At 44.0% G+C, this 24,994-nt stretch overlaps 1 protein-coding gene across 1 annotated transcript in view; it reads right to left on the reverse strand.

The window, feature by feature from the left end:
* Positions 1 to 12,436, reverse strand: part of LOC306789953 (disheveled-associated activator of morphogenesis 1-like) — a 33,283-nt gene extending 20,847 nt beyond the window's left edge. Inside the window, exons 1-3 of the mRNA XM_079286058.1 lie at positions 12,309 to 12,436; positions 3,708 to 3,925; positions 3,509 to 3,598 (exon numbers count right to left, since the gene is read on the reverse strand). Of these exons, the coding sequence (XP_079142184.1) occupies positions 3,509 to 3,598; positions 3,708 to 3,893 (276 nt within the window). The 5' untranslated portion in view covers positions 3,894 to 3,925; positions 12,309 to 12,436. The remainder of the gene's footprint in view (positions 1 to 3,508; positions 3,599 to 3,707; positions 3,926 to 12,308) is intronic.
* Between the last annotated feature and the right edge of the window lie 12,558 nt (positions 12,437 to 24,994).

Below are 24,994 nucleotides of genomic sequence, written 5' to 3' on the forward strand. Positions count from 1 at the left end.
ATGCATCCTCAGCTTCATTTGTCCCCTGTCTACAGTTGTTACAAGGAATAATCAAAGAAACATAATCGGAAGACAGAAAATAAGGCCTCTTGCTACCCATCGGTTTGTGGACTGTGATGAAGAATACACATTGGGACCAGAATTCCTAACCAAATGACACCTAGAAGCTACTTCAGGCCCCTGCTGTGTCGACCCCTTGATTGACCAAATGCCAACTGTGTATCCTTCTTGCAGGTCTGAGGCCATGTCCACATTACTACGTTTTTACTACGTTTTTGCTACATTTACACTGAGCGGCCACACCATGCCGGAGTTTTGGAGCACCCTAAACGGAGGAGTCTGAAAACTCCCCCGAGTTTGGAGGTATTTGAAAACTCCGGGGTTTTGGTTGAGTGTGGACGGTCGGATATGGATGTGTGTTAGAAAAAATGAGCCCACACCCGTGTTCGCTACTGGATTGGTTATTAGAAGCCATGACGTCGCCGTCCCTGATTCGTCACACTCACTATCACGTGACCCGTACCCAGAAGAAAACAAACAGGCAGGGCGACCAGCGATTCATTTCAACATGCATAACTAATTTCAAGCGTTGCTGCTAGCACAAAAGCTGCAGTAAAAGTCTGCATTTCTGTGGAGGAATCAGCTGTTATTGGAGCCATTAGTGAGCGGCATGACCAGCGGCATCATCAGCCCTATTAAGCGCCAAGCCAGTTAGCCATAAATGCTATTCAGAGCTACGAGTTACAACAGCAACAGTTATTGCCTCGTTGTTTTTAGATTCTAATGAGAAGACACGCTGCTTCGTTTTACTTCTTCCGTTTGGTAGCCTTGAGAGACCTTAGTCTATAAGTATGTCTGTATGAAGCATGAAAAGATGTATGAAGATATATTATATTCGCAAATGCTAATCGCGGTTAGCATTTCCCCATTGGCGGTAATGTTAAAATTAGCTTAGAAGCAAGCTAGTCGGACCTGTTACATCAGTGATTCTCAACTGGTGGGACGCGACCCAAAAGTGGGTCGCGGACCCGTTTCCAGTGGGCCTTTGCCTGACAAAAAAAGATTTTATTTTGAAGGGCATTTTTTATGCAGCGGAATTATTCCAGCATTTACGGCACTTGTTCAGCGGTGCAGGAAAAACACCGACCAATGCATTGTGAATCACATCACGTGATGCAGCTCAGCCAATCAAATATGGGCATTCTGACAAGTTCCCTGACTTGATTGAGATGTTCACACACCGGGACACACGGGGAGAGACGAGGAAATAAAGAGCAGAGCAGGACTGTTTTGGTGTGTGTTGTGAAAGTCAAATCATAAGACGATCTCCAAAAGAGAGAAATGTCCAGAGAGACCAGAGTTATTAGACTCTGACTGGACAGACTCATATAAGTGAATTCTTCCAACACTCATTTCTCTTTAGAAGATGAGAAAAATATAATATTGTGGATTCATCACTTCACCCTGAATGAACTGAATTTAAAGCTGCAGGGCAATTCAGTGAAAATAATTTTTCTAAAATGAATTTTGTTACGCAAGTTATTTTTTAATCCAGCTGTTCTTTTACGTGAAATGAGAAGAACATTTATTTATGTATTTCTATGTATTATTTATAATCCATCCAGTTAAATTTTAAAAATGAGAATAATAATTGTTAAAATATAATTGATGTGTTCTTTATTTGATTTGGTAGTTGTTTATTACATAGAGACGTTACTACTGCTAGACTTCTTGAATATAGATATACCCAAATTATATATATATATATATATAAATGATATATACATATATATAAAATTTGGGTCGTGGGTTGAGGCTTGTCATTAAGGGGTGATGGTGGGTCCCACAGCCAGACCAGTTGAGAACCACTGTGTTACATGATGTTCAGAGCTAGAGTTGTGCCCTAAAAGATGGAGCAATTCCCCCATGCCCTAAAGAATTGATAGAGGGCGAAGATGCTGTCCCTGTTTTTCTGCTGGGTGACCCAGCTTATCCCTGTATCTCATGAAGGAATACCCCAATGGAGCGAACAATGCATAAATGCTGCTCTGCAGTACGAGAGGGACTTCCAGCCACCTAGCAGAGCCACGAGAGCAGACAACAACGACAACACAAACAACACAGAGGAAACGAGTGAGAAACGAGTGATCGACGTGTGTTGACCACATTTATGGACCATAATCGAGTAAACGTTTACGCGTAAGTGTTGATTTTAAAGTAAAGTTGATGTGAGAGAGAGAGAGATAGATAGACAGACCTGCAGCGCTGTAACTACTTCTGAAAAATAAAACTTTCCACGAACTGTGTCTGTTTGAGTTTATAGGGGAAGATCTTAAGTATCAAATACAACCGTTCATTATTAAAGACTAACGAAGCAAACAATCCACTTCCTGTTTACACCGTCACGCGCATGCCCAGTGCACGTTAATGGTCACGTGCTGTCTGCCTTCGAAGGCTGCCGTGTGGATGCAGATCAACTTGAGAATAATGCTGAAACTCCCGTGTGGACGGAGATTGTTTCTATTTCACAACTCTGCATCCAAATAGACACGGAGTAGTGAGGACATGGTCTGAATGTGAATGCCCCCCTTCCTGCCCTTTGTTCATAGTCTCCTCTTACCTCTGTTTTACATACAGTCTAACCACTGCTCTGGCTCCCTGTATAAAATGCTTCTTTTTCATTTGTTTGGGGTCAACTCACCGGCTCAGATCTGCTCTGTGTCTGTGAGGTCACCAGTATACCGGTATGCTTTATTAAACTCACAACAACACAGCAACTTCTGAACTGGACTTAATGATTTCTTCAACAACTGCTGTTATGAAGCCTTGAGTTCGCCGATTTCGCCGTCGCCATTTTGAAGTACAGACGTTGTCAGCTTGGCTTTTTTGCAATAAAAGTTACCATATTTGGAATGCGATGATGCGTAGAGACGCCGTATATGGCTCTGGTGGCGGCAGCGACCTGTCAATCACAGTAAGCCCCGCCCTAAAGCATACCCTGCTTCATGGTCTGCGTGACTCTAAATGGACCATAATGTACTAAATGAACATCATGCTGTATTGAAGAAGACTTGAAACTAGAGATTGAGACATAAACTCATGTTTACAATGTTTACTGAGGTAATAAATCAAGAGAGAAGTAGAGTCATTTTCTCATAGACTTCTATACAACCAGAGGAGTCGCCCCCTGGTGGATATTAGAGAGAATGCACACTTTAAGACACTTCCATATTGACTTAACTCGGCAGAACCGGGGCTTGCCGTCTGGGTCGTCCATGTGCCGCCAATTTCTTGTGACTGTAGAGTCTGGATGTGTCCGAGCAGCCACGAAGCTACATGTGGTAGCGTAGCGATCTACTGTGCACGTCTGGAATGCATTCTCTGCTTGCGAGTATAACAGAGGCTTTAGCGGTAGTAATCCTAATCCAAGAAAAGCAGCTACCATAGAGCTCACGATACATAAACTATCTATACAGGTAAATTGGCTGTTGTATTTATAGTTCCTTACCAATTTCTTACTCCAGTAGAGCTGCCATTTCTTCTCTGCTGGCAAAGAAAACATGGCAGCTCTGTGCTCCTCTGTAAGGTCCAGTTCATCCTGGGACCGAAGAGAGAAAGGATGGAGAGGGAGAATGATGAACATAAGAAGAAAGCTGCTGAATAAATATGGATGTTTGAATGCATTCAGAATAGGAACTTTGACTCACCACCAGCTCAGTGAACATGGAGTCCAGCTCTTGAAGGGGGGGCATGGGCAGGCTGGGCTCCAGCACAGCCATGGTTTTGGTGTTGTCCTGGCAGTGGGTGATATCTGGTTGGTCGCTCCCTTTGAAGCAGCAAGAAAACAGAGAGGACAGGCCACGCCCCTCGGGCTGCTTCACCCGGGACACCATGGTTACAGCGGGGACTTCACCAGAAGTGCTGACTAAAGAGGGAAACAAAAAGATGAATCAAACGATTCACAGCACCACTATGGGGACAGACTGCATTTCTAGACCAACTTACTTCATTAAAGTTAGTTGGTAATTTAATTTGTATGCATGTTCTACCATGACATTACAGGCAAAAACATAGTACATTTTGAGACTTTTGGTCTATTTTGCTTCCATAAGATGTCTTCTTTCAGACTATTGGAAAGAAAGCATCTCATGTATTCATTTAGGTGTTTATTTTACTACTTTGTGTCTGTAGACTTCTGCTAAATTCACTAAAAGTTAGCATCAGATAATGCCTTGTTGGTATATTTTAACATAAAATTTGAGAAAACTTGGAATACAAACACAAATTGTTTGGATGTTATTGATAAAATGCTAGGCAATCTTATTTCTTCTAAGGTGTAATATTTTACACCTTCTACTGTTTCGCAGTTAGTATGGATAAAATAGCTTATAGCAGCTTTAATAGTTTTAGCTTTAATAGTTACTCAGGCAATACTCATATGAGACGGTAGGGCGAGGGAGAAACAGTGGAAGATTACTGGCTTAACTGCGTCACAAGGGCAGTGCCGCCATCTTAGGGTAGGCCCAACAGCCTCGGGCTGTATTAACCCAGTCCCCCCCCTGCAGTCTACAACATTTCATAGCACACTGACAGATGACTACGCCTTCTGGGACGGGCCAGTGTGGACGGATTTGTCCAGGCTCCTACCAGGTGGCTTACTTGTACAAACAAGCTCCGCCTGCTTCTTTGATTTTGACCAATGGGCTTCCATAAGAGGGACCTATATCAATTACTGCGCTGCTGTGTTCAAGGGTTGTTCTTATGGCAGATCTCGATTGAGAGTGAAGCTATTAGAAACCCATGCATGTTGAATTGCTGGGCTGCATAACTCTGTTGATAATAAACCTATTGCTTTTGATATAACTAAACGCCTCTTGAGAGCTTTCGTTGTCTTAAATCCGCTCTGAGTGTGGGAGATAAGTTTTTCTCACAACAATGTACGTAATCAACTGGGGACGTTTCATGGTGATATCTATTACTTTAAAAAATACCCTATTCAACTGTTGTATCTTACAAAATGTATCTCATTTTAAGATGCATATCTTTAAAGGACATTTTTTCTCAGCCTCAGACAGAAATCAACACTTCAGTAATACTTACACACACCAAACTTTCCAGATTCATCAGCTATATTCTGAAGGTTTTTACAGGAGTTTGTGTAAAAACACACTTCCCACAAGTGTCTACAAGAAATGACTCATGAATTATGAAAGAATACGTGGCTTAAGTATTAAGCCACGTATCAAGCCATTCCTTGATGTACAAACTTACACAACTGAATTAACAATGAAACAATTCTCTTTTCAAGCACAGCACACCTTTATGAGTGATTAAATGCAGTAACCATGACTCATCAACCAGCCTGGATCAGGTATAAGTGCACACACCATGTTAAACTTGTAGCTAGTCAGTAACCTTCCCCACCATCATCTTATCTAGAGCCAGCCTTGATATATGAGGTGGCTGGATCTCTCTGCTCTTGTCACTGATCCCAATCTGGTTTAAATGTTGATTAATGATCAGCACCCCCCCCCCCCCCCCCGTCAGTAAGTGAAGTTGGCTGCGATGTCAAGGCGCGACCGGGCTGACAGGCGGTGTAGGAGCGGCAGGGCAGTTATGTGAAGCAGGATGACCTGCCAGACGGGGCACGCAGAGACACACCCTCATCAGGAAGATGTCGTACTGATCGAGGACATTCACGCCCAGTGAAAAGTGATGCTTCAGGTATGGAGTTTTTAATGCTTTTGAATGAAAAATATCTTGTCAAAAAAAGTCCAGAAATGGTTCCCTGCTAAGTCCCATCAGTAACACAGAGCTCTAGTGGTTAGGTAGCCTGTAGAGATGTAGCATTACTTAAAGAACACTGAAACCAACTCATAGCGTGGAGGAAATATGAAAATAACTTGTATTTCAAGATTTAATATCATGCTAATATTTTATTTCTCCACTGGTTTTCAACCCACCTTTTCCTGTTGTCCCCCTGACGTAGCTTTACAGTTGTTAAAATTATCTTCGTCCACAGTTTGACAGTATCACATGTATTGTGCATTCATGTTTTATGCATCATTCTATCAAATAGAAATATTCTAGATGTCTTGTATCATTTTATAGAACATTCCCCAAATTTCAAGAGGAAAGCCGGTTTCAGACATACAGAAAACAGAGAAAGCCTTTCTAAGAATGGCATCCCCCACATGCTAAACCTGTGTTTGAGGACATGACGTATCTTTGTATTCTTTCATAAGTCATCTAAAACTTTCCAGGGAATCTTAAATTTTTTAAGTGTGCGTTAATTGACAGTGACCCACAACCTCACACGTGTAAACAAACCAGCACACGCCAATGAACATGCAGCTACTTAGGTTAGCCGACAATTAGCTACAACGACGATTCCTGTTCAGAGACAAGAGTTTGACATTAAAATACTTCAACTTTATTATAGTTGTCATTATACATTAGGTACATATATATCAAATACCAATATATATCCATTGGAAGCAGTGGGCTGCTGAGAAGTGCCCAGGAAGCGGTTAGGAGTTCTGTGTCTTGCTCAGGGACACTTCGACACACGTAGCAGCCAAGGATCGAACCGCCAGCCTTGCTGGTAATCCTATGATAGAAGTTTATTTTGAAAAGACACTGTCTGCGTATAAGGAAAGGAAACTATGTTTCCTGTGAACACGGAAGTTTAAATTGAGAAGACACTATGCATGTAACTGATATCCCAGTGACAGAAGAAGTATTCAGACAACACCATTAAAAAAATAAAAGATCATCCATTACAAGTAAGAGTTATACAATCAAAATGTTACTTTAACCTATATTCATGTATTTATTGGCCACTTGGATGCAATGCTCAACAACAAGCCCAAGTCACACCACATATTATGGTAATATATAGTTGATCAAGCTATTGTGTTAGCAATCAAGCACCAGTGTTGGGGTCTGGCGCCACCTCCTGGCTGGCTGAGCTCCTCACATGTTCCACCAAAAGCCTGACCTCACATCTGCCCAGATGACCACACCTCCCGGCTCCGGCCAAACCTAACACTGACCCTCCATTGGCCAAGAAAATGCCTCCCGCTGTGTCTGAGACCTGGCTTATAAGCCCGAACACAGCGAGATTCTTCCTCTTCGCTCCGGACCCCGTCCGGTCCCTAAGAAGATCCATGAGGAAGCCGCGGCCTCTACCCTCATCAAATCCTGTCAGGTCACAAGCCATTTCGCTGGTCGAAACAATCGTGTTCTATTCTGAGTCAGGCCCTTATCCCGCTGAGACTAATCACTTCCGCGATCCGTGCCCCGCTTTTTCTTTTTGTGTACACATTCCGGCAGAAGGATCACGACGAAGCCTCACTCCTCTACTGACCGACGATTCCCGGGAGACGTACGGACTACGTCGCCTCAACCGAAGTTAAACTGTCCTCTCTGCAGCGAGTACAGATCGGACCTGCGTTTGCTCCAGAGCGAGCTGCGCCACAACGGACCGAATCCGCGCCGGCAAACGCCGCGCCGACCAGCAAGCACCCCCCCTCCTCGGAGACTGACCCTTTTTTCCGAAGCTTCTGCAAAGTAAGGTTCATGGCGTCTGGGCATAGTTTAGCTTAATGTAACCTTAGTTTAATCTAGGTTATTCATTTATGTGTTGATATTCCCGTATCCTGTTTGTGTTAAGTTACTGTCGCGTGATATCAAGGTATTGCGTAATCAGGTATTGCGTAATCAGACCACAAGCTCCGCTGTATTGTGTACTTAACTGCTGTAACTGTCTGCATTAGATCCGTCGCTGCGAGTGGATGCAGCGTTTGTGTATTATCACTTGAGAGATGTGATAAGAAAACAATACGCTCATCTCACCGCAGTGATAAAGATCTGTTTTGTTTGGGGATTATTTTCATTAATTTTATTTCACTTCGTGTGGTATTTCTCTCTTCATTAACTCGACTCTGTGAGTGAGCTGAGAGTCGTGGCTTATCACTGCATAAGCTGCCGGTAGTTCAAAGACGACTACGGTATACTTATGCGTGATAAAACCAGCGTAGTCATGCTCCTTATAACATTGTAACAGAGTTGATTCATGACCCCCCCCCCCCCCCCCCTCTCCCTCCTTTTTCCTTTCCTCCTCTCCCATAACACACACACACACACACAGAGCAGCCCCTGGGAAACCCCTAGCAGTCGATTACCTCACACACACGTGCTGCACCGGCACACGTGATTACATATAGCCACATCTCCACCATTTTCTCCGCCATTTTGGTTGTACTTTGTAGCTGTAGTTCCTTAAGGCTCCTCCCTTCTCACACACACACATACTTGCATACATACATCCTCATCCATTTTTATTCATTTGACTTTAGGTAGTAGACATAAAATTGTGTGATAGCGTTTGTTGGTTGCAGTATTAATTGATCTGATCATTTATTATTTTGATTGAATAAACTCTGTTGTCAGTGGCGGCTGGTGGAAATGTTCTAGGTAGGGCCATCCTATCAATTTCAGCAAACATCCCAGTATGATTGAATGCAAAATAAATGTAAGTATCAAACACGCATTATTACTTGGCAGTTAAATATTTAACATGTATTCCAACACGAAAACAATCAGTAAATAACACTTATATAATATAACATAACATGTTCATTTATTGAGATGCCCCTATGGACCTTGTTATAGGAGGTAAAGATCAGGAGAAGTAAACATGAAGTGTAACTAGAATTAAAGCTGCGAGCAGCGATGAACGGGCCCTCGCCATGTGCGCGTCGGCATGCCGGCGGGACTCTGGCTTGCGCGTCCGAGAACGTCCGCGACCGTCGGACGGCGCGTCCGCGAGCGAGACGTGTTTAATCCCGCGTGGACCGCCTGGTGCCGGAAATGACGCTTTGCAAACAGTCCGACGCTTCCTGCATCCTCTGCCTGGCGCTACAGAACGTGTAAATAAAATATATTCATTCAATGTTAAATAATATGCGCTATACTTGTAAGCTTATATTGCGGAGTTGTGAGGTCACATGTAAGGAGGTCAAAAACTCCGAGCAGGGCATTCCGTCGCCTGTTCGCACGATAGAAACAGATACAGTGGCCCTGAAAAGAAACACTTGCTTAAACCACCAGATTAGGGCGGAAACTGCCATCTTAGAGTAGGAGAAGAGTTCTCTTTATCTATTCACACAGAGACTTCGAAATAGCTTAGAACTGCACCCTTTCCGGCACCTTGAGTGTTAACAACATGCATACACACTGATGTTCCAGAGAAGGCGGGATCCGGACGTGAGCCAGTGTGGGTGGAGATGCCCAGTGCTCCAACCAGGCTGCTGTTCTGCTAAACACAGCCCCGCCTGCAACTTTGCTTTAACCAATAGGCTTCCATCAGAAGAACCTATAACACGCATGCGCACTCTGCTTAAGCGGCTTTTAGCTTTCACTTTTCTAGGTCCTTGCACGTTTAACTGCTGGACATAATACTTCTGTTACAAATAAATGTTATTGCTTGAATTGAGCTAAACGCCTCGATCTCAGTCTGTTCACTCGAGTTACATCCTCAACAAACGCGTGCGTCGTGTTGCTCTGTGTCAAGCGTGAACCGCGTAGTGTAAAAGTCAATTCTCAGGGTATGTTACAGCATGCGATGTGCATATATGCTGCAAATTTTGGGATTTTAGGACAAAGGGTTGAGAAGTTATGTGTATTGATATTAAGCCACGCCTCTAAGAAGTTTATTGGTCCATATCTTATAAACGCTAAGAGGTATCAAAAAGCTTTTAATAGCTTTTGATGACGTAGCTCTAATAATGATCCACAACAAATTTCGTAGTAATCGGACCCAGCATCTAGGGTAGCAAAAATGGGTTTTACACTAAATTCAAAATGGCGGAAAATCTAAGGAGGCGGAGCTTAGGGGTCTGAGAGGCTTTTTTTTATCTAGCGGATTGGGACATGTGGGTCAAATTTCAAGTCAATCGGACATACTGGCCGAGGGGCCTCACCGGTATGATTTGTAGGGGGCGCTAGCGAGCAAATATTTCATACCGCACGCAGCTGGACACCCCAATCAGACTGCAATTTTCGCAAATTCTGGCTTGCGTGCCAAATTTCACAAACTTCACAGTATCCCAAGCACCTCCTTTTTGCCATGAAAATGGAAAAATAAGAAGAAGAAGAATTAAAGCTGCGAGCAGCGATGACCGGGCCCTCGCAATATGCACGTCGGGGTGCCGGCGGGACTCCGGCCTGCGCGGCCGAGAACGTCCGCGACTGTCGGACGGCGCGAGGACTCTGGTTGATGCTGCCATTCAGTTATGTGACCGTCAGACACTGCATGCAGGTTCAGAGCATGGCCCCAATATACTTTTATTTAAGTCCATATGTGATACATGTTCCTACCAAATTTCATACATCTAGGTGAAACGTACTGCGAGGGCTGCTTCGTTGGAATTTTGTAGGGGGCGCTATTGAGCCGATTTGCCACTCTGAACCAATACAATCATATTGTATAACTACATTTTGGGCTTTAAATGTGTATGCCAAGTTTGCTTATGTTTTGAGCATGTTTAGCCCCTCAAAACACCTTCATATTTCATGGTGAAGAATGTGTCGCCACGGCAACAGCTTTTCACGAAACAACAAGCTTTGAGTAACTTTTCATCACAAAGGTCTTTAGACTGTACCGACCAAATTTGAAGTTGATCTGATTCCCTAGGAGGAGTTCGTTAAAGTGCAGCACCTGGAAATGACAGAAACTACACTGGAAATTCATAAAAAATTTAAAATGGCTGACTTCCGGTTGGGTTTAGAGCAGCGGTTCCCAAACTTTTTAGGCCACGCACCCCCTTCTACATCCCGACCGGGTTCACGCACCCCAAATCCCCCCCCCCCCACACACACACCTTAAAAAAAAAAAGCAACAGAGCCGCATAAAAATCGGACCAATGAGAGAACAGTTTGCTCGCGAGTGGCGTTTGTTTACAAGATAAAAAACACAAAAACTCTTCCTGCACCGTGCCTTTGAAAAGGTAACGGACGTACACCAGACGATTGGCCAGATTGGCCACATCTGTAGGCTCGTCTACTTGCAGAGAGTAAAACTCACTCTTCTTCACGCGACCGACTAATGTAGCCAGGATGTCTTCGGACAAAGCATCAATGCGCGCGACAGTGTTGTTGGACACCGGGATCACGTCCAACTTTTTCGCTTCTCTCTCTCCAATCATACATTCCACCATCTCTTTAACATTTTTTTCCCTCTCCACCACCGCCTCTCCTTCTCCCTATTACGCAGTCAGAATACTACCACAACACGCCGCCTGTCTTCGGCAGAAATGCGCTCATCCACGCACGGGAACAACACCGAGTTGTAATATATACCTCCATAACACCCCGCCACTCTCGGCTCATACCTCCCCAGCAACGAGGCACATCACCCGGTCACAATACCTCCAGAATGTCCCCCGGGTGAAATCCGGGACTTGGTTTTATGGTTCCGAGTGGCGGGCGCTCACCCGTTGGCACCGGGATGCGAGGTCTCCAGCCGCCCCCGCCGTGAGGCACCCGATCGTCAGGTCTGTCAGCCCTCGGAACAGGCCGCGGGGCAACAACTCGTGGGTGGCGGGGTAGAGGCGAGGCAGATCACAGAAAAATAATAAAGACTAGAGTATGGCAAAGATATGTTGATGAGAAACGTATTTGTACGTCAAACACAAACGTAATCAGGGAGAAAATACGTTCGTGGTAAAACGTAATTTTAGTTTTGGGGGAACGTAATTTTTAGGAGACAGGACTGCACCGCCATTACATTTTTCCTCTCGCGCACCCCCTAGAGGCAGCTCGCGCACCCCTATGGAGCAGAAAGTTGGTTTTCCTCTCAATTAACGGCTTCGGTGTCAAATGTGGAAATCTGTGGGATTCTACAGTAATTACAGTAATACAGTAAGAGGGGTGCTATGACTTTTCATATTTCTAACCTTTAAACTTTTTGAATTATTAACCAATGGCACACAAGCAATAAGTTAGCAAGTGAGTTTTTTGGAAATCATTTTGGAAATGTTGACGTTCACTCTCATCTGCGAGTCTCTTTCACAGCCTTTGTTATTTACATTAGTTCGATTTTTTTTGATAATTCCAACTCAGATGTGGATGTTTTCATAAGGACGGCAGCCTTCTTGTATATTGCTTATAACCGTTAACCCTAATGTCGATACGTCAAACACTGATTAACAAGAACATTTAAAAATGAGGCTTTGCATTCAAAAGGTTGGCCACACCTGACCCCTGCTGTACACAAAGTGTGCGGATCATCCTGGGTCTCTTACCTCTCTGATCCTCTCCTATGCGATGCTGAGCTCCAGCAGTGTGTGTAGCAGCGCTCAGGCGGACCTGTGGCGGAGATCATTCGCTCTGCTGTCAGCCCAGCTCCAATGTCATTCCAACGTTGAAAGACCTGGTTCTCGCTGAAGAACACACTGAATCTCTTCTGAATAGAATTTCTTCTGCCAAGCTCTACATAATCCACAGAAATAGAATGAAAGTCAGACGGCGATGCTGAAGTGAAGCTTCGACTCCAAAGACGCGGATTTTAACCAAAAATAAACAGAGGTACAAATCTGAAACGTAGATCCACCTGTGGGCCTTCCAGTAGAGCTGGAGGAGAACTAGAGTTGAATTTACAAACAGACCTTAATCAAAAAAAAAACTTTGTTAAATTAGAAAGTGCGTAAACACAAAATCCACCAGACATAGATGCCACAGAGAACCGGTTCCTCAAAAGTTAGTCAGAAACCCTGCAGGTGTCCAAAATAATACAAATCCTCTTTCAGTCGTTTCATCTATCCAGACAACACTGCTCTTGTCTCTTGTGCTCGTCCTCCTCCTTTGACCCCGTCAGTGTGCTCATGTGAGCTGATCAGAGTCTCTCTGTTTGTCCGTCAGATGGAGTGAACAGAGAAACTGCCAGATCTGCCTGCGAGATTGTACAGTATGCGGAGAGTTCAAAACACACACTACTGCATTCCTGGTGGAGGCAGTCACGCCCAGACCTCACCCACTGCTGTGTGTGTGTGTGTGTGTGTGTGTGAGAGAGAGAGAAGTGGGACAGTGTGTGGTAATATCTGTGCAGCGCCTCATCATGTCTCATAATGAGTCAACATATTTAGAAACATTTCTAAAGTGTGTTTGAATCAGAACCTCGTCAGACAGCTTCTACGAGCTTCCATCACAGATTGTCCTCTGTGTCCTCGGTGGAACATCTTTTTAATGGGAATTCTCTGTGGCTCCTTCTAAAGCCCATGAAGCTCATGTTCTGTTCTATTTTCAGAGCTCTGGTCACATGATGACAATAACATCGTCTCCATCACTATAGAGTGCTGCAGGGATGACGTATTTTTAGTTGGCCAACCAGGAAGTTAGCATTGCACTTGACAAAAAGTCCAAAACATTTCCATTGGATTTCTGATTATTGCGGAAAATAAGCTCTGTGGCAAACAAACGTTTATGATATACAAGTTTTGTTCAGCAAGATAATCTTCACAAACGAACACCACTTCTATGATTTTTGAAGCGTTAACGAAATCAGCAGAAGTAAAAAGCTAACATTAGGCTATACAGGATCGCCTGTGAATTTCTAAATGTATAAAATGTAACTGTCCCAATGACAATTACACCGTCTCCATGACGATTGAGCAATCAATGTGCTTAACTTCTCTACATTTAACACAAAGCCACACTCAAATGATTAGTTATATTTAGTTTGTTTTTAAATTAAGGACAGGTTAAAATTGTTTGGATGGGGTTGTATTCATATATTTGTATATTTATGTACATTCATATACGATGACTATATTATCATATCTTATACCCTCCCATAGACACGACACATTATTTTAACCTCTCTGCATTTCTGCACAATACACTTCTCATAAGGCACAGCTCTATTATTATTATTTCAATTTTAGATAAATTGTACATATTCCTTTTTAGAATGTATTTGTACTATTGTAATTTTCTGCTATTTATGTAATATTTATGTTTCTTGATTTTTGTAGTTACTTTTATTTTTCATTTAATTTCCTCCTACTGTGTTAATAATGCAGCGTTACACCAAATCAAATTCCTTGTACGTGAAAACCTACTAATAAACTGGTAAACTAGATAAACGAGATGCTGATGGTGGTGAAAGATGGCATTTATTGTTGTGTAATGTATGAATGAGATCAGACTCAATAAATGATCCTATTTCTCCATATCATTAACCATTTGTCATCACATGTATATTTGACTTAATGATTCAATTTCAAATATTTTAAATGTGTGTGTTTCTCATTAATTCATTTCAAAATATGGTGGAAGGATATTTTATCTCTAGGGTTCACAGATATTGACATAAAAAATAAAACATTTCTGCTGCTTGTTATTGTATTAAAACTGCTGTCAAACAAAGTGTTATCCTAGCAAATCCCCCCCCCCCCCCCCCCCCCCCCCATGTGTGAGGTGAAGCCAGGTGACATTCCAACACACTTGTCTAACTTGCTGTTGCAGAGCAGTGACGAGTGTTGTCCTTTTGTCTCCAGTCTTAAACACCAGAATTACGAGTTATATGAGCTTAGCTTAGATAGACTCTATCACTGAACCTGTCACATCAACAGTTTGTTTCAAGCCATCTGCACCCGTGAAGACACTGTCCAGGACATAAGGGCTGGAATTATAAGACTTTTAGAAGAGCAAGAGAGAAATCCTGACCAAACACGTACCTGCTGCATTATGAGCTGTAAGAAATTTGAGCAAAAAACTGTAGTTAGTAGATATAATAAAAGTGTTTAATAATTCATAATTAAGAATTAATAATTAGTCATAATCATAAGGGTTTTGGGAATGCATAATTAAGATAAACGTAAAGTGATGTAGGATTAGTAGCTAAAAGAAATGAAGCTTCTGCCAAGTTGCAGAAGTCTAGCTTATATACTGAAGGACTATCATAGAAGGGAGTAAGTCATAACTGACAGGATTTGAATGTGTTAGCTGCTCAGGGAGAGAGATGTGAGATAGGAGTTTACAGAAGTGCGTAGGGAAATTGGCCAATAGCAATTGAGATAGACGGAAGGGGAGGAGTCGCGAACGAATATGTGGGAGGTTTGATTTAAAATACTTTTTTGCTCTCTCGTGTGAAGGCTCTCGGACGACGGACGTGTTTTTATACCTGAGGAGCTGAGTTGAGTTTTTTGCAAATGGGGTTTTATTGATTTAATATTTCATAGGAGTATGTACTCCAATGTTTAACTGTAATCGTACTTGCATCAGTGGAATTAAATTCCTTATAATTGTAAACCAGTCTTGGTAGATTTCTTATTGGAGCGTGTCGACTGCACAAAGCAGCCGGACACACGTGCTCCGGCCTTCTCTCTGTGGGGTGTGAGTTTCAGCCCCCAACAAGCACAACATTCAAACTATAAGTATTAGCATTAGAATGTGCGTTAGTAACAAACAGGTCAGCTGCTGTTCAAGTTGAACAAGACGAATATACCCATACAGCAACTTCCGGTTCTGAGAAGTGAAGCCAAAGCTTCATGTGTTAAACTTGCATTCTCTCTAGTGTCCACCAGGGGGCGACTCCTCTGGTTGTATAGAAGTCTATGAGAAAATGACTCTACTTCTCTCTTTTATAATTCTCAATTATAATTACAGCCCACAAAACAAGTGTTTGGGCCAATGCACAATGAGCTCATAATGTTTTACTGTCCTCTTGTGTTGCACACTGGATACCTTTACACATATATTTTTGCAAGTGGGCTTCAACAAAGCCAATGGAGAATATGTCATAAATGGTATTAAGAGTTCATTAATATATCATTCAGAGAATTCCCATTAAAAAGATGTTCCACCGAGGACAAGATCATAATGTCAACAATTCGGAGGTTTCTGTTTTATTGTTTTTATCATGTTGGTAGGGCATTTTCACCACCGCTTTGGGTAACATGATATTTAAAGACTTGTGTGTACAAGTATAAGATTTGTCATTTGTCTACTGACCATTAAATAAATGATTGCAATTGCTAACAATTACATTTTGATGTATTTGAAAACAGCCAAGTCTATTAGTGAAGTCTTAAAAGTGCTGAATTCAAAATTTAGAGCATTAATATATCATCAAATAACTATCATCTATGTCGAGATATAGTGGAGTAATGTCTACCTGAGCAGGGAATGAAGTCACCCACCCTCCGGTTGCCCCTCAGGTAAATACTGTCACTACTGTTGCACTCTGTTAGTTGTGAATCGTCGACTCAGCCGTACTCAAGTATTTCCATTGTTGTACTACTTTATGCTACTTCTACTCCACTGGAATTCAGAGTGGATTATACGAGATTGGGAGCATTTCAATTGCCTCTCAACGTCTCTCAACATGGGACGCCTGAGCCAGCGCTAAAGGTGCAAACGAAGGCTACGGTGCTGGCGGAGCTGCAAGTGTTTACCGGAGGGGGAACCGGAGGGTGGGGGCCACGCTTCCGCTATGACGCTGTCGGTCGCGACGGCGTTATCAGCTGTAACCACCGTATGGGAGCGGTGCAGAGCTGTCAGCAAACAGTGGCGCATGCGCGCATCTACTTAAAGGTCCACGCGGCCGACGGGCTACGTGAGAAGCTCCGAGTACAACATACTGAGCGGGAGAGAGACTTCATTCTCTGCTCAGGTAGACGTACCCTACTATGTCTTCACATGGATGAGTTGTTTGCTGCTACATTGCTGCTACATTGCTGCTGTGTCCTATAAACTACCCCGCAGTGTATACAACAGTTACAATCAGCTCCGCCTCCATTAAAATGCTGCTTAGACAACAACATTTCTTGGGAAGGTACATGTTGCTGATAATACTTACTGTATTTGAAGTGATATTCAGTGCAGGAGTTTCACTTGTAATGGAGTAGTTTTTACATTACAGTATTGCTACTTTTACTAATAAAGGATCGGAATACTCAAGAGAATTTTTACTTCCAGAAAAGTGGTCTGAAAGCAAAAAGGAACAAGAACTGTGAGGGAATCAGAACAGGCTTCATTTTGAATTAGAATTTTCAAGGGCTCAAATGTCCAAAGGGTAGTCATCTCAACTCTGATTTAAAGAGTTTTTTACGCCCACATTACCCCAATCGTTTCCCTCACCTGTTTAATATTAATATGACAGACCGCTGTCCTCTTCCGTCCTCTCAGATCTCCTGTCCTGGTTGTCTTTAAATAGCCCTGTAGGGTAACAATCTTCAAAGACATGTGACCTTTAGGGTTCAGTACAGGATGTGAACTGATGGCTTTCATGACACAGGACAGCCCGCTAAACAAGGCGCTGTCCCACTTTGATTGTTCCTTTCCTCGTTACCATTGAAACCTGCAGATCAGTTATTATATTAGTTCGACTTTTGGAGCCCACTGAATCCATCCTGTCTATGTATCATTCTTATTCGTAGATGGAGGTGGCCATTCTCACAGCAGACATTTTTTGACTTGTCAAACCCAAAAAAATAGTAATGTACCAGTGCTGCAGCTCATTGATGTCTTACCTGGCACACTTACAGTAAACTCAACAGTATTATTTACACCTATGCTTTTCCTACTAACATTTAAAGATCATATGTTGCAGAAAGTGAAGTTACTGCTTTTTAAGAATGATTATTATAAAGCAAGCCTAGGTGCTATATAAATAGAAGAAATGAGTACTAAAACCCATATGAGTCAGTATAGTTTTGCACATTAGGTTCCCTCGTCTCGAAGTCAGTGGGTTTTTACAGTGTTTTTGGTAAACTGCCTGAAATAAGGTCCGTGGTTAACACAAGCTGAAGAGATTTTAACGTTTTGCTTTAAGTTGTAAAGTGTCAGTGAATATCCTTCTCGACAATGTTAAAACCTACTGAACGCAGCACAATCGACGATGCTGCTTTGGTGCAGACAGGTGGCCGCTGAGCCATAAAAGCGTCATTGTCACATCTTTTATACAGCTGCTGAACTGAACTAGACAAAGACATCACATCGGTTCCATCTTTCACTGTATTTGGAAGATTGCAACCCAAAACCTGTTGAGACACAATCAAGCTGACACTTTTACACATATTAATAATGTTGGGATCTAAAGGAGCGTGTTTGGGTTATCAGCATTTAAGAAACTGAATTCTTGACATCAATAGAATTATTGATGTATGTAACAATTATTAATGATTATTAATATAAACGGGGCACCACCCTGCGAACAGGGACCAATAACCAAACGATAAAACTAAGTCTCATAATTAGTAGTCACTCATAATGTCAATAGTCTGCGTATGACTACACATTCAGTGACAGTGAAGGTTTTTAAGTTCGAGCACCGGCTACTACATACAGTCTTATCAAATACATATGCACAAGTAATCACAGACGACTGCTCCTGAAAGTATAACAGAGTTTATTGAATCAAAATAATAAATGATCAAATCAATTAATATTGCAACCAACAAACGTTATCATACAATTTTATATGCCTAAACTAAAGAATGAATAAAGTGGATGAGGGTGTATGTCTGTGTGTGTGTGTGTGTGTGTGGGTCTGTGGGTGAAAAGGAGGGAGTCTTACAGCTACGCTAAAGACTACAAAGATGGCGGCGTCGAGTGACGCTGGCCAAAGGGGAGGGGCCTTAAGAACTACAGCTAAAAACTACAAAGATGGCGGAGTCGAGGGACCCGGACAAAATGGCAGTTAGGCTGCTGTATGTACTCACGTGTGCCTGGGCAGCACGTGATGTGAGGCGCTCGTTTGAACGAGGTTCCCCAGGAGTAGAACTAGGAGCTATGTGTATGTGCGTGTTTCGTGAAAGGAGGAACGAGAAAAAAGGTGGGGGCTCATGGATCAGACTTCTGCGTGCTGTCCGCGTTGTAGTGATAATGGGGGTGTCTGGCGTATCGTACATAACGTGCCGTTGTCGGTAGAACTGCCAGCAGTTATGTACAATAGCCGAGATTCCACCCTTCACTCACAGAGCTGATTTAATGAGCAGAGAATACTACACGAAGTGTAGTAAAACCAATGAAAAGAAATCAAATAAATCCCAAGCAAACAGTCATAGTTGATACACGAATACAGCGGAGCTTCTCTGCTCCGTAATGATTGCGTAATACCTCAATATCACGCGACAGTCTTAAACACACAAAAACACGGGAATATCAACATATAAATGAATGGCCTGAATTAAACTTAAGTTAATTTAAGCTAAGCTATGCCCAAATGCCAAGAATCTTACTTGTAGATGCTTCGTTGCAACGTTGAAGGGTTCGTGAGCAAAGTTGTCCTTTTTCTTCGAGAGGAAGGGGGGGGGGGGTGCTTCTCAGCGCGGCGTTGAGCTGGCGCTGTTTCGGTCTGTCGTGGCGCAGCTAGCTCTGGAGCAAACGCAGACGTGATCTGTCCTCGCGGCAGGGAGGGTGATCTAATTTCGGCTGACGGCGTGGTCCGTGCGTCTTACCGGGAATCGTCGGTGAAGGAGGGAGGCGTTGTCGTCTTTCCTTCGCCGGAATGTGTGCACCAAAAGAAAAAGAAACAAAAAGCGCTGAACTGATCGCTGAAGCAGATTCGTTATCGCGGGCTGTTTCATCCAGCGAAACGGCTTGTCAGGGTTTGAGTAGGGTTGAAGGGCCGTTGCTTCCTCGTGGCCTCGTCGTGCTGGAGGGGGGGGAGGAGAGGCCGATGTGTCTTCATGCGTCCAGGACGAAGGTCCGGGCGAAGAGAGCGGTTGTGTGCCTCCTAACTCAACCGAGGTCGAAGGGGGAAAAGCTATGAGGTGTGAACTAAAAACAGTTTTATAGAACATCGGCTGAACCACAGGGGTCCTGGGGTCTCCTGGCCTTCGGCCAATGAGACTGCAGCGGTTACCATGGTTTTTTGGGGGGGAGGGGGAATTCACACCTGAGTGTGAAATTTCACCCAGAGGAGGCTTGTTCTTATCAACTACAAATCAGGATGAGACCTTTGCTTGAAAAAGTTAAGGCCTGATTTTCTTTGTCCACAGCACATGTTTAAGCCACATGGTCAGAGCCCAACATCCCCCCTTTGTTCTGAAGAGCGAGGTGTTGGCTTCGGTCTTTAGAGCAAACCAAGGGCTGGCATGTGCATCCATGTGGTGGGGAATCCTGAAGAGGTGAGACAGTCCAAGTGTTCCTGAGACCAAAAGCAGTGGTTAAAACAGGCAGTGTTCATTGTTCATAGAGTTCAAGGTTCATAGTGGTCAAGTTCATGGTGTTCAAGTTCAGAGTTCATTGGCATCTGGGCAGATGACTAAGGTGGCATCTGGGCAGATGACTTTAACTACTTCTACCTACATCTACTATCATACACAATTCAAATCATAGGTGAGCAAAACATTATTCCCAAATAATTCAATCGCTATTATGATGTTGTGATAATCTAGCATTGCGGCATAGTGTCAAAGAAAGTAACAACCCAAATAAAACAAAAACAAAACACAAAAGAGAGAGAAGGTAAGAATAGAAAGACAAGAAGCAGGTGAGGGGCAAACAGTGGTTACTGGTTCAACTCCTAGACAGGACTGGAGTCCGTCGGCGGAGCAGTCGTAGGTTGGCTACGTGGTGTTATGAATAGGAGGGAATCCAGTTAGTCTGTCGCTTCTGGATCTATTAGTACATGATATGTGCGTCTACCTCTCTCTAATCGGTAGATTTAGAGCGAGTCCTGTGTCTAAGTTTTAGAATCTATCGATATTGGAGTTGCGTTGCCAAGACTATAGGCCAGAGGTACCTGTGAGGGTTGCATAACAGTAGTGGTAGCAGATTTACAGATTTCATTAGCACAGCTAGTGTGACTAGCTAGGCTGGTCTCTCGCTGCTTCAGCTGTTGACAGCTGAGCCTTCTCGGATGAGGTCCTGGGTTAAATCTGACTGCTACGGCAGAGGTTATGTCTTCTTTGGTTACTTCTGGTAGAGTCTATAAAGCATGCAAAGGGTTCTCTATGAGAGTGGAGCATCAGTTTACAGTCACAATGGTTTGTCAGGTCATGCAACTGTTCTGGTTGAAGTTGGATGTGTTAGCGGTTAGTGCATGTCTACAGGGTGAGTTGGAGCATGCAGTTAAACGTCAGTAGTCAATAGTAAGCTGCCATTCTGCCGGTTGGTTTCGGCACTGGCAAGATTAGAGTGCACTTCCTGTGAAGTACATCTCTCTAAGTTTCTGTTGTCAGAGATCCACCCCCCTCGCGCTGTTCAAGTGGCGAGGGCAGATATCCCACGTTCGTCAGCACTCAGGGAAACGTCGCGAACAGTTTCACTCTGGAGTGTGTCATGGCGGGCTGGTGATATCTCCCTCCCCCCACCCTCCTAATTAGAGATGGAGACAGGTCCGGCGCACAGGTCAAGTTCAGTTACCTACGGCACTGGCGACTTGACAGGCCCGGGCGATGACTCGGCTGAAAGAAGGCGGTGGCTTCGTTGAACAAGCTGGAGGTGGCTCATGCTGAGAGAGCAGGAGAACAAGGCTTAGTTGACGTAAGATTTTACGAGCTAGGGTGCTCGAAGGGCCTCTAAGGTTGTGGCACCCTAGAGGTGTATGCGAAAAGGTGGGGGAACACATGAGGCTCGTTTCTGACCCGGAGTCGGGTAGAGCAAGAGTGTTATGACCCCCCAGTAAGACTGAAGAATATGTATAGATATATACATAACGGGCATTGCCTTTGCGAACAAGGTCGCCCAAGAAGGTTGAAGAACGAGGTGCGAAAATGGGAGTGGTCGTTTCCGGAAGTGTGCTGCGTTCTCTTCCCCCCCCCTACCACGTCGACTTGGCAGCAGGGGGAAAGGTCACTTGGCTGAGTCAGGTGGGCTGCGAGTCAGCGTTACCTGATGGGTTGCCCTTGAGGGCGTCTTTCACCCCCCTGGTTCCGTTGGTCTTTCGACCGCCAGGGTCGTCTGTTCCTCGGGGGTGACCAGGGCTCGCTAGGCCAAGTCCTCTCGTCGTCTTCCGACGCTAGGTCGGAGTCGCTCGACTGTTGGATGCCTAAGACTATGGCGGTGTCTTCGTACCGATTTGTCGGCCGTCCGCATGTCTTCCATGCAAGTTGCGCGTACTTCCTAATCTCTGGCATGGTGAGGTTACTCGTTCTGCAGTGCATAGTAACAGCGTATCTCACGTTGTCGTGGAGATTGTGCAAGAATAGCGACTTGAAGGCATGGTCTTCTTCTAGACCTGGGGCGTTACGTCCTTGGAAGTACGCAGATCTCAAGCGCCTGAAGTAGTCTCTCGGAGACTCTAGCCTTTCCTGGGAAATGGCAAAGGCGCCGAGGGTGGCAGAAGCTGGGTCGGTGTACAGGGAGTACTCCTCCCTAAGGGCGTGACAAAGGGATGAATAGCGGTCGCGGATGCTCGGCTGGAGCGTTTCCATGAAAGCGTGGACGCTTCGCGCAGTGGTTTTCCACACTAGCTTTAGCTTTTCGCGCGATGAGAGGCGCGATAGGTCGAGGAGGCAGCGATCGATCTCCCTTAGGTAGTCATCGATGCTCGAGTCGTGATTATCGGGATTGAAGCGCTCTACGTCTTTTGCCAGAGACTCAATCTGTCGAGTACGCAGGCCTCCAAGGTTGATGGGGCCTGGGCCGTCCGAGTCGTCTGAGTCTCCATACTCGCGATGGTGGTAACGACTATCATCCTCCCTCCCTGAGGGGGATGGGGTCAGTTCTTGTCGCGCGCGTGAACTGCGTGGAGGATTGCGGTCGCCTGAGGTGGTTTTGAAGCCGCCTGGGCCGACTAGGACCTGGTGTTGGTCCTCTCTCCTCCTGGTTGGGGATGTCGCTTTCAAGAAATGCAAGGTGGTTCGGGTCTCGGGGAATGAGGGAGCCGAGACCAAGAAATGACTGGGCTGAAAGGCTCGATAGGGGGTAGCAGTACCTACCGGGGTTGCTGGAACACCTTGAAGCGCTTTCAGTTTGTCATCACTCTCTGATGCTTTAGAGAGTTTTAGGTTGACCTCTCTGAGGTCACTGCGCAGGCTACTATTTTCTGACTGTAGGGCTCTACAGTCACGTGACAACTCCTGAACCTCTGTTCGGAGTGTCCAGATCTCGCGTTGCTGCTCGTCGCTCTGTGCCCGGGTTCGGGCAGCTTGCAGCTGCATTTTCTGATGATAGATGAGCAGTATTTCGCCGATTACGTCCTGAATCAGGCGCTCTCTGTTACCTGCTGGGTTATTTACATAAGCCACCAGCTGCTCTAATTGCTCGTCGCATAGGACAGCAGTGTATTTTGCAAAGTACTCTCTTTCCTTTGCTGTGAGTCCGAGGACATCAGCCACCGCATCTCGTAATGCGGTGTCTTCTGGAGCTACAGCTCCAGGAATGGGGGATTTCTCGTTGCTCATTCTATCTAATGAGTGCGACTCCCAGTAGTTGTTAATTCCCTAGTGTTAGAACGGAAACTGTTAGTGTTTACGGTTCTCAGTGAAATGTCTAGTTCTGTAACTTAGGATTTCTACTGTTAGATGTTAATTACTGTTAGTGTTACGGTTCATGCAGGCGCACAGTGAAATGTCTAGCTCTGTGACTTACGTTTCTACTGTTGCTGCTCTGAGGTATCACTACTGCTTTGCAGCCAGAGGTGCGAAAATGCTAATGTGGTTTAGCACTTTGGGCCTGTGACAGCTGTGTGTAACTTCTTTGGAGGGATTTAAGAAGACAAGCAAGGTATTACAAATAAAACGATCAAATCTACTACACCGCTGGCTGTTAGTTTAAGAAATGAAACGAATAATTAAACCTGGAAACGAAATAAAATTTCGAGAAGGGAATTAAAGATTAAGATTAAAAATCTGGATTTAAAATCAAAAATCTAATTACAATAAGACAATATTTTGAAGATCAAAGCCTACCTATTTTGGGAAATAAGTTTCAGGAATTTGGATCATTCAAAAGAAGAAAAAAAATAATTTTTCGAAAAAAATATTTTTTGGAAAATTAATTATTCAAAAATAATTATGGATTAATGTGCATATATACTGTAACATAACTGGAATAACGTAGCCCTCACACGGGGCACCATTATGTTGGGATCTAAAGGAGCGTGTTTGGGTTATCAGCATTTAAGAAACTGAATTCTTGACATCAATAGAATTATTGATGTATGTAACAATTATTAATGATTATTAATATAAACGGGGCACCACCCTGCGAACAGGGACCAATAACCAAACGATAAAACTAAGTCTCATAATTAGTAGTCACTCATAATGTCAATAGTCTGCGTATGACTACACATTCAGTGACAGTGAAGGTTTTTAAGTTCGAGCACCGGCTACTACATACAGTCTTATCAAATACATATGCACAAGTAATCACAGACGACTGCTCCTGAAAGTATAACAGAGTTTATTGAATCAAAATAATAAATGATCAAATCAATTAATATTGCAACCAACAAACGTTATCATACAATTTTATATGCCTAAACTAAAGAATGAATAAAGTGGATGAGGGTGTATGTCTGTGTGTGTGTGTGTGTGTGTGTGGGTCTGTGGGTGAAAAGGAGGGAGTCTTACAGCTACGCTAAAGACTACAAAGATGGCGGCGTCGAGTGACGCTGGCCAAAGGGGAGGGGCCTTAAGAACTACAGCTAAAAACTACAAAGATGGCGGAGTCGAGGGACCCGGACAAAATGGCAGTTAGGCTGCTGTATGTACTCACGTGTGCCTGGGCAGCACGTGATGTGAGGCGCTCGTTTGAACGAGGTTCCCCAGGAGTAGAACTAGGAGCTATGTGTATGTGCGTGTTTCGTGAAAGGAGGAACGAGAAAAAAGGTGGGGGCTCATGGATCAGACTTCTGCGTGCTGTCCGCGTTGTAGTGATAATGGGGGTGTCTGGCGTATCGTACATAACGTGCCGTTGTCGGTAGAACTGCCAGCAGTTATGTACAATAGCCGAGATTCCACCCTTCACTCACAGAGCTGATTTAATGAGCATACTACACGAAGTGTAGTAAAACCAATGAAAAGAAATCAAA

This window comes from Melanostigma gelatinosum (genome assembly GCF_949748355.1).
Source record: "Melanostigma gelatinosum genome assembly, chromosome: 16".
NCBI lineage: Eukaryota > Metazoa > Chordata > Actinopteri > Perciformes > Zoarcidae > Melanostigma > Melanostigma gelatinosum.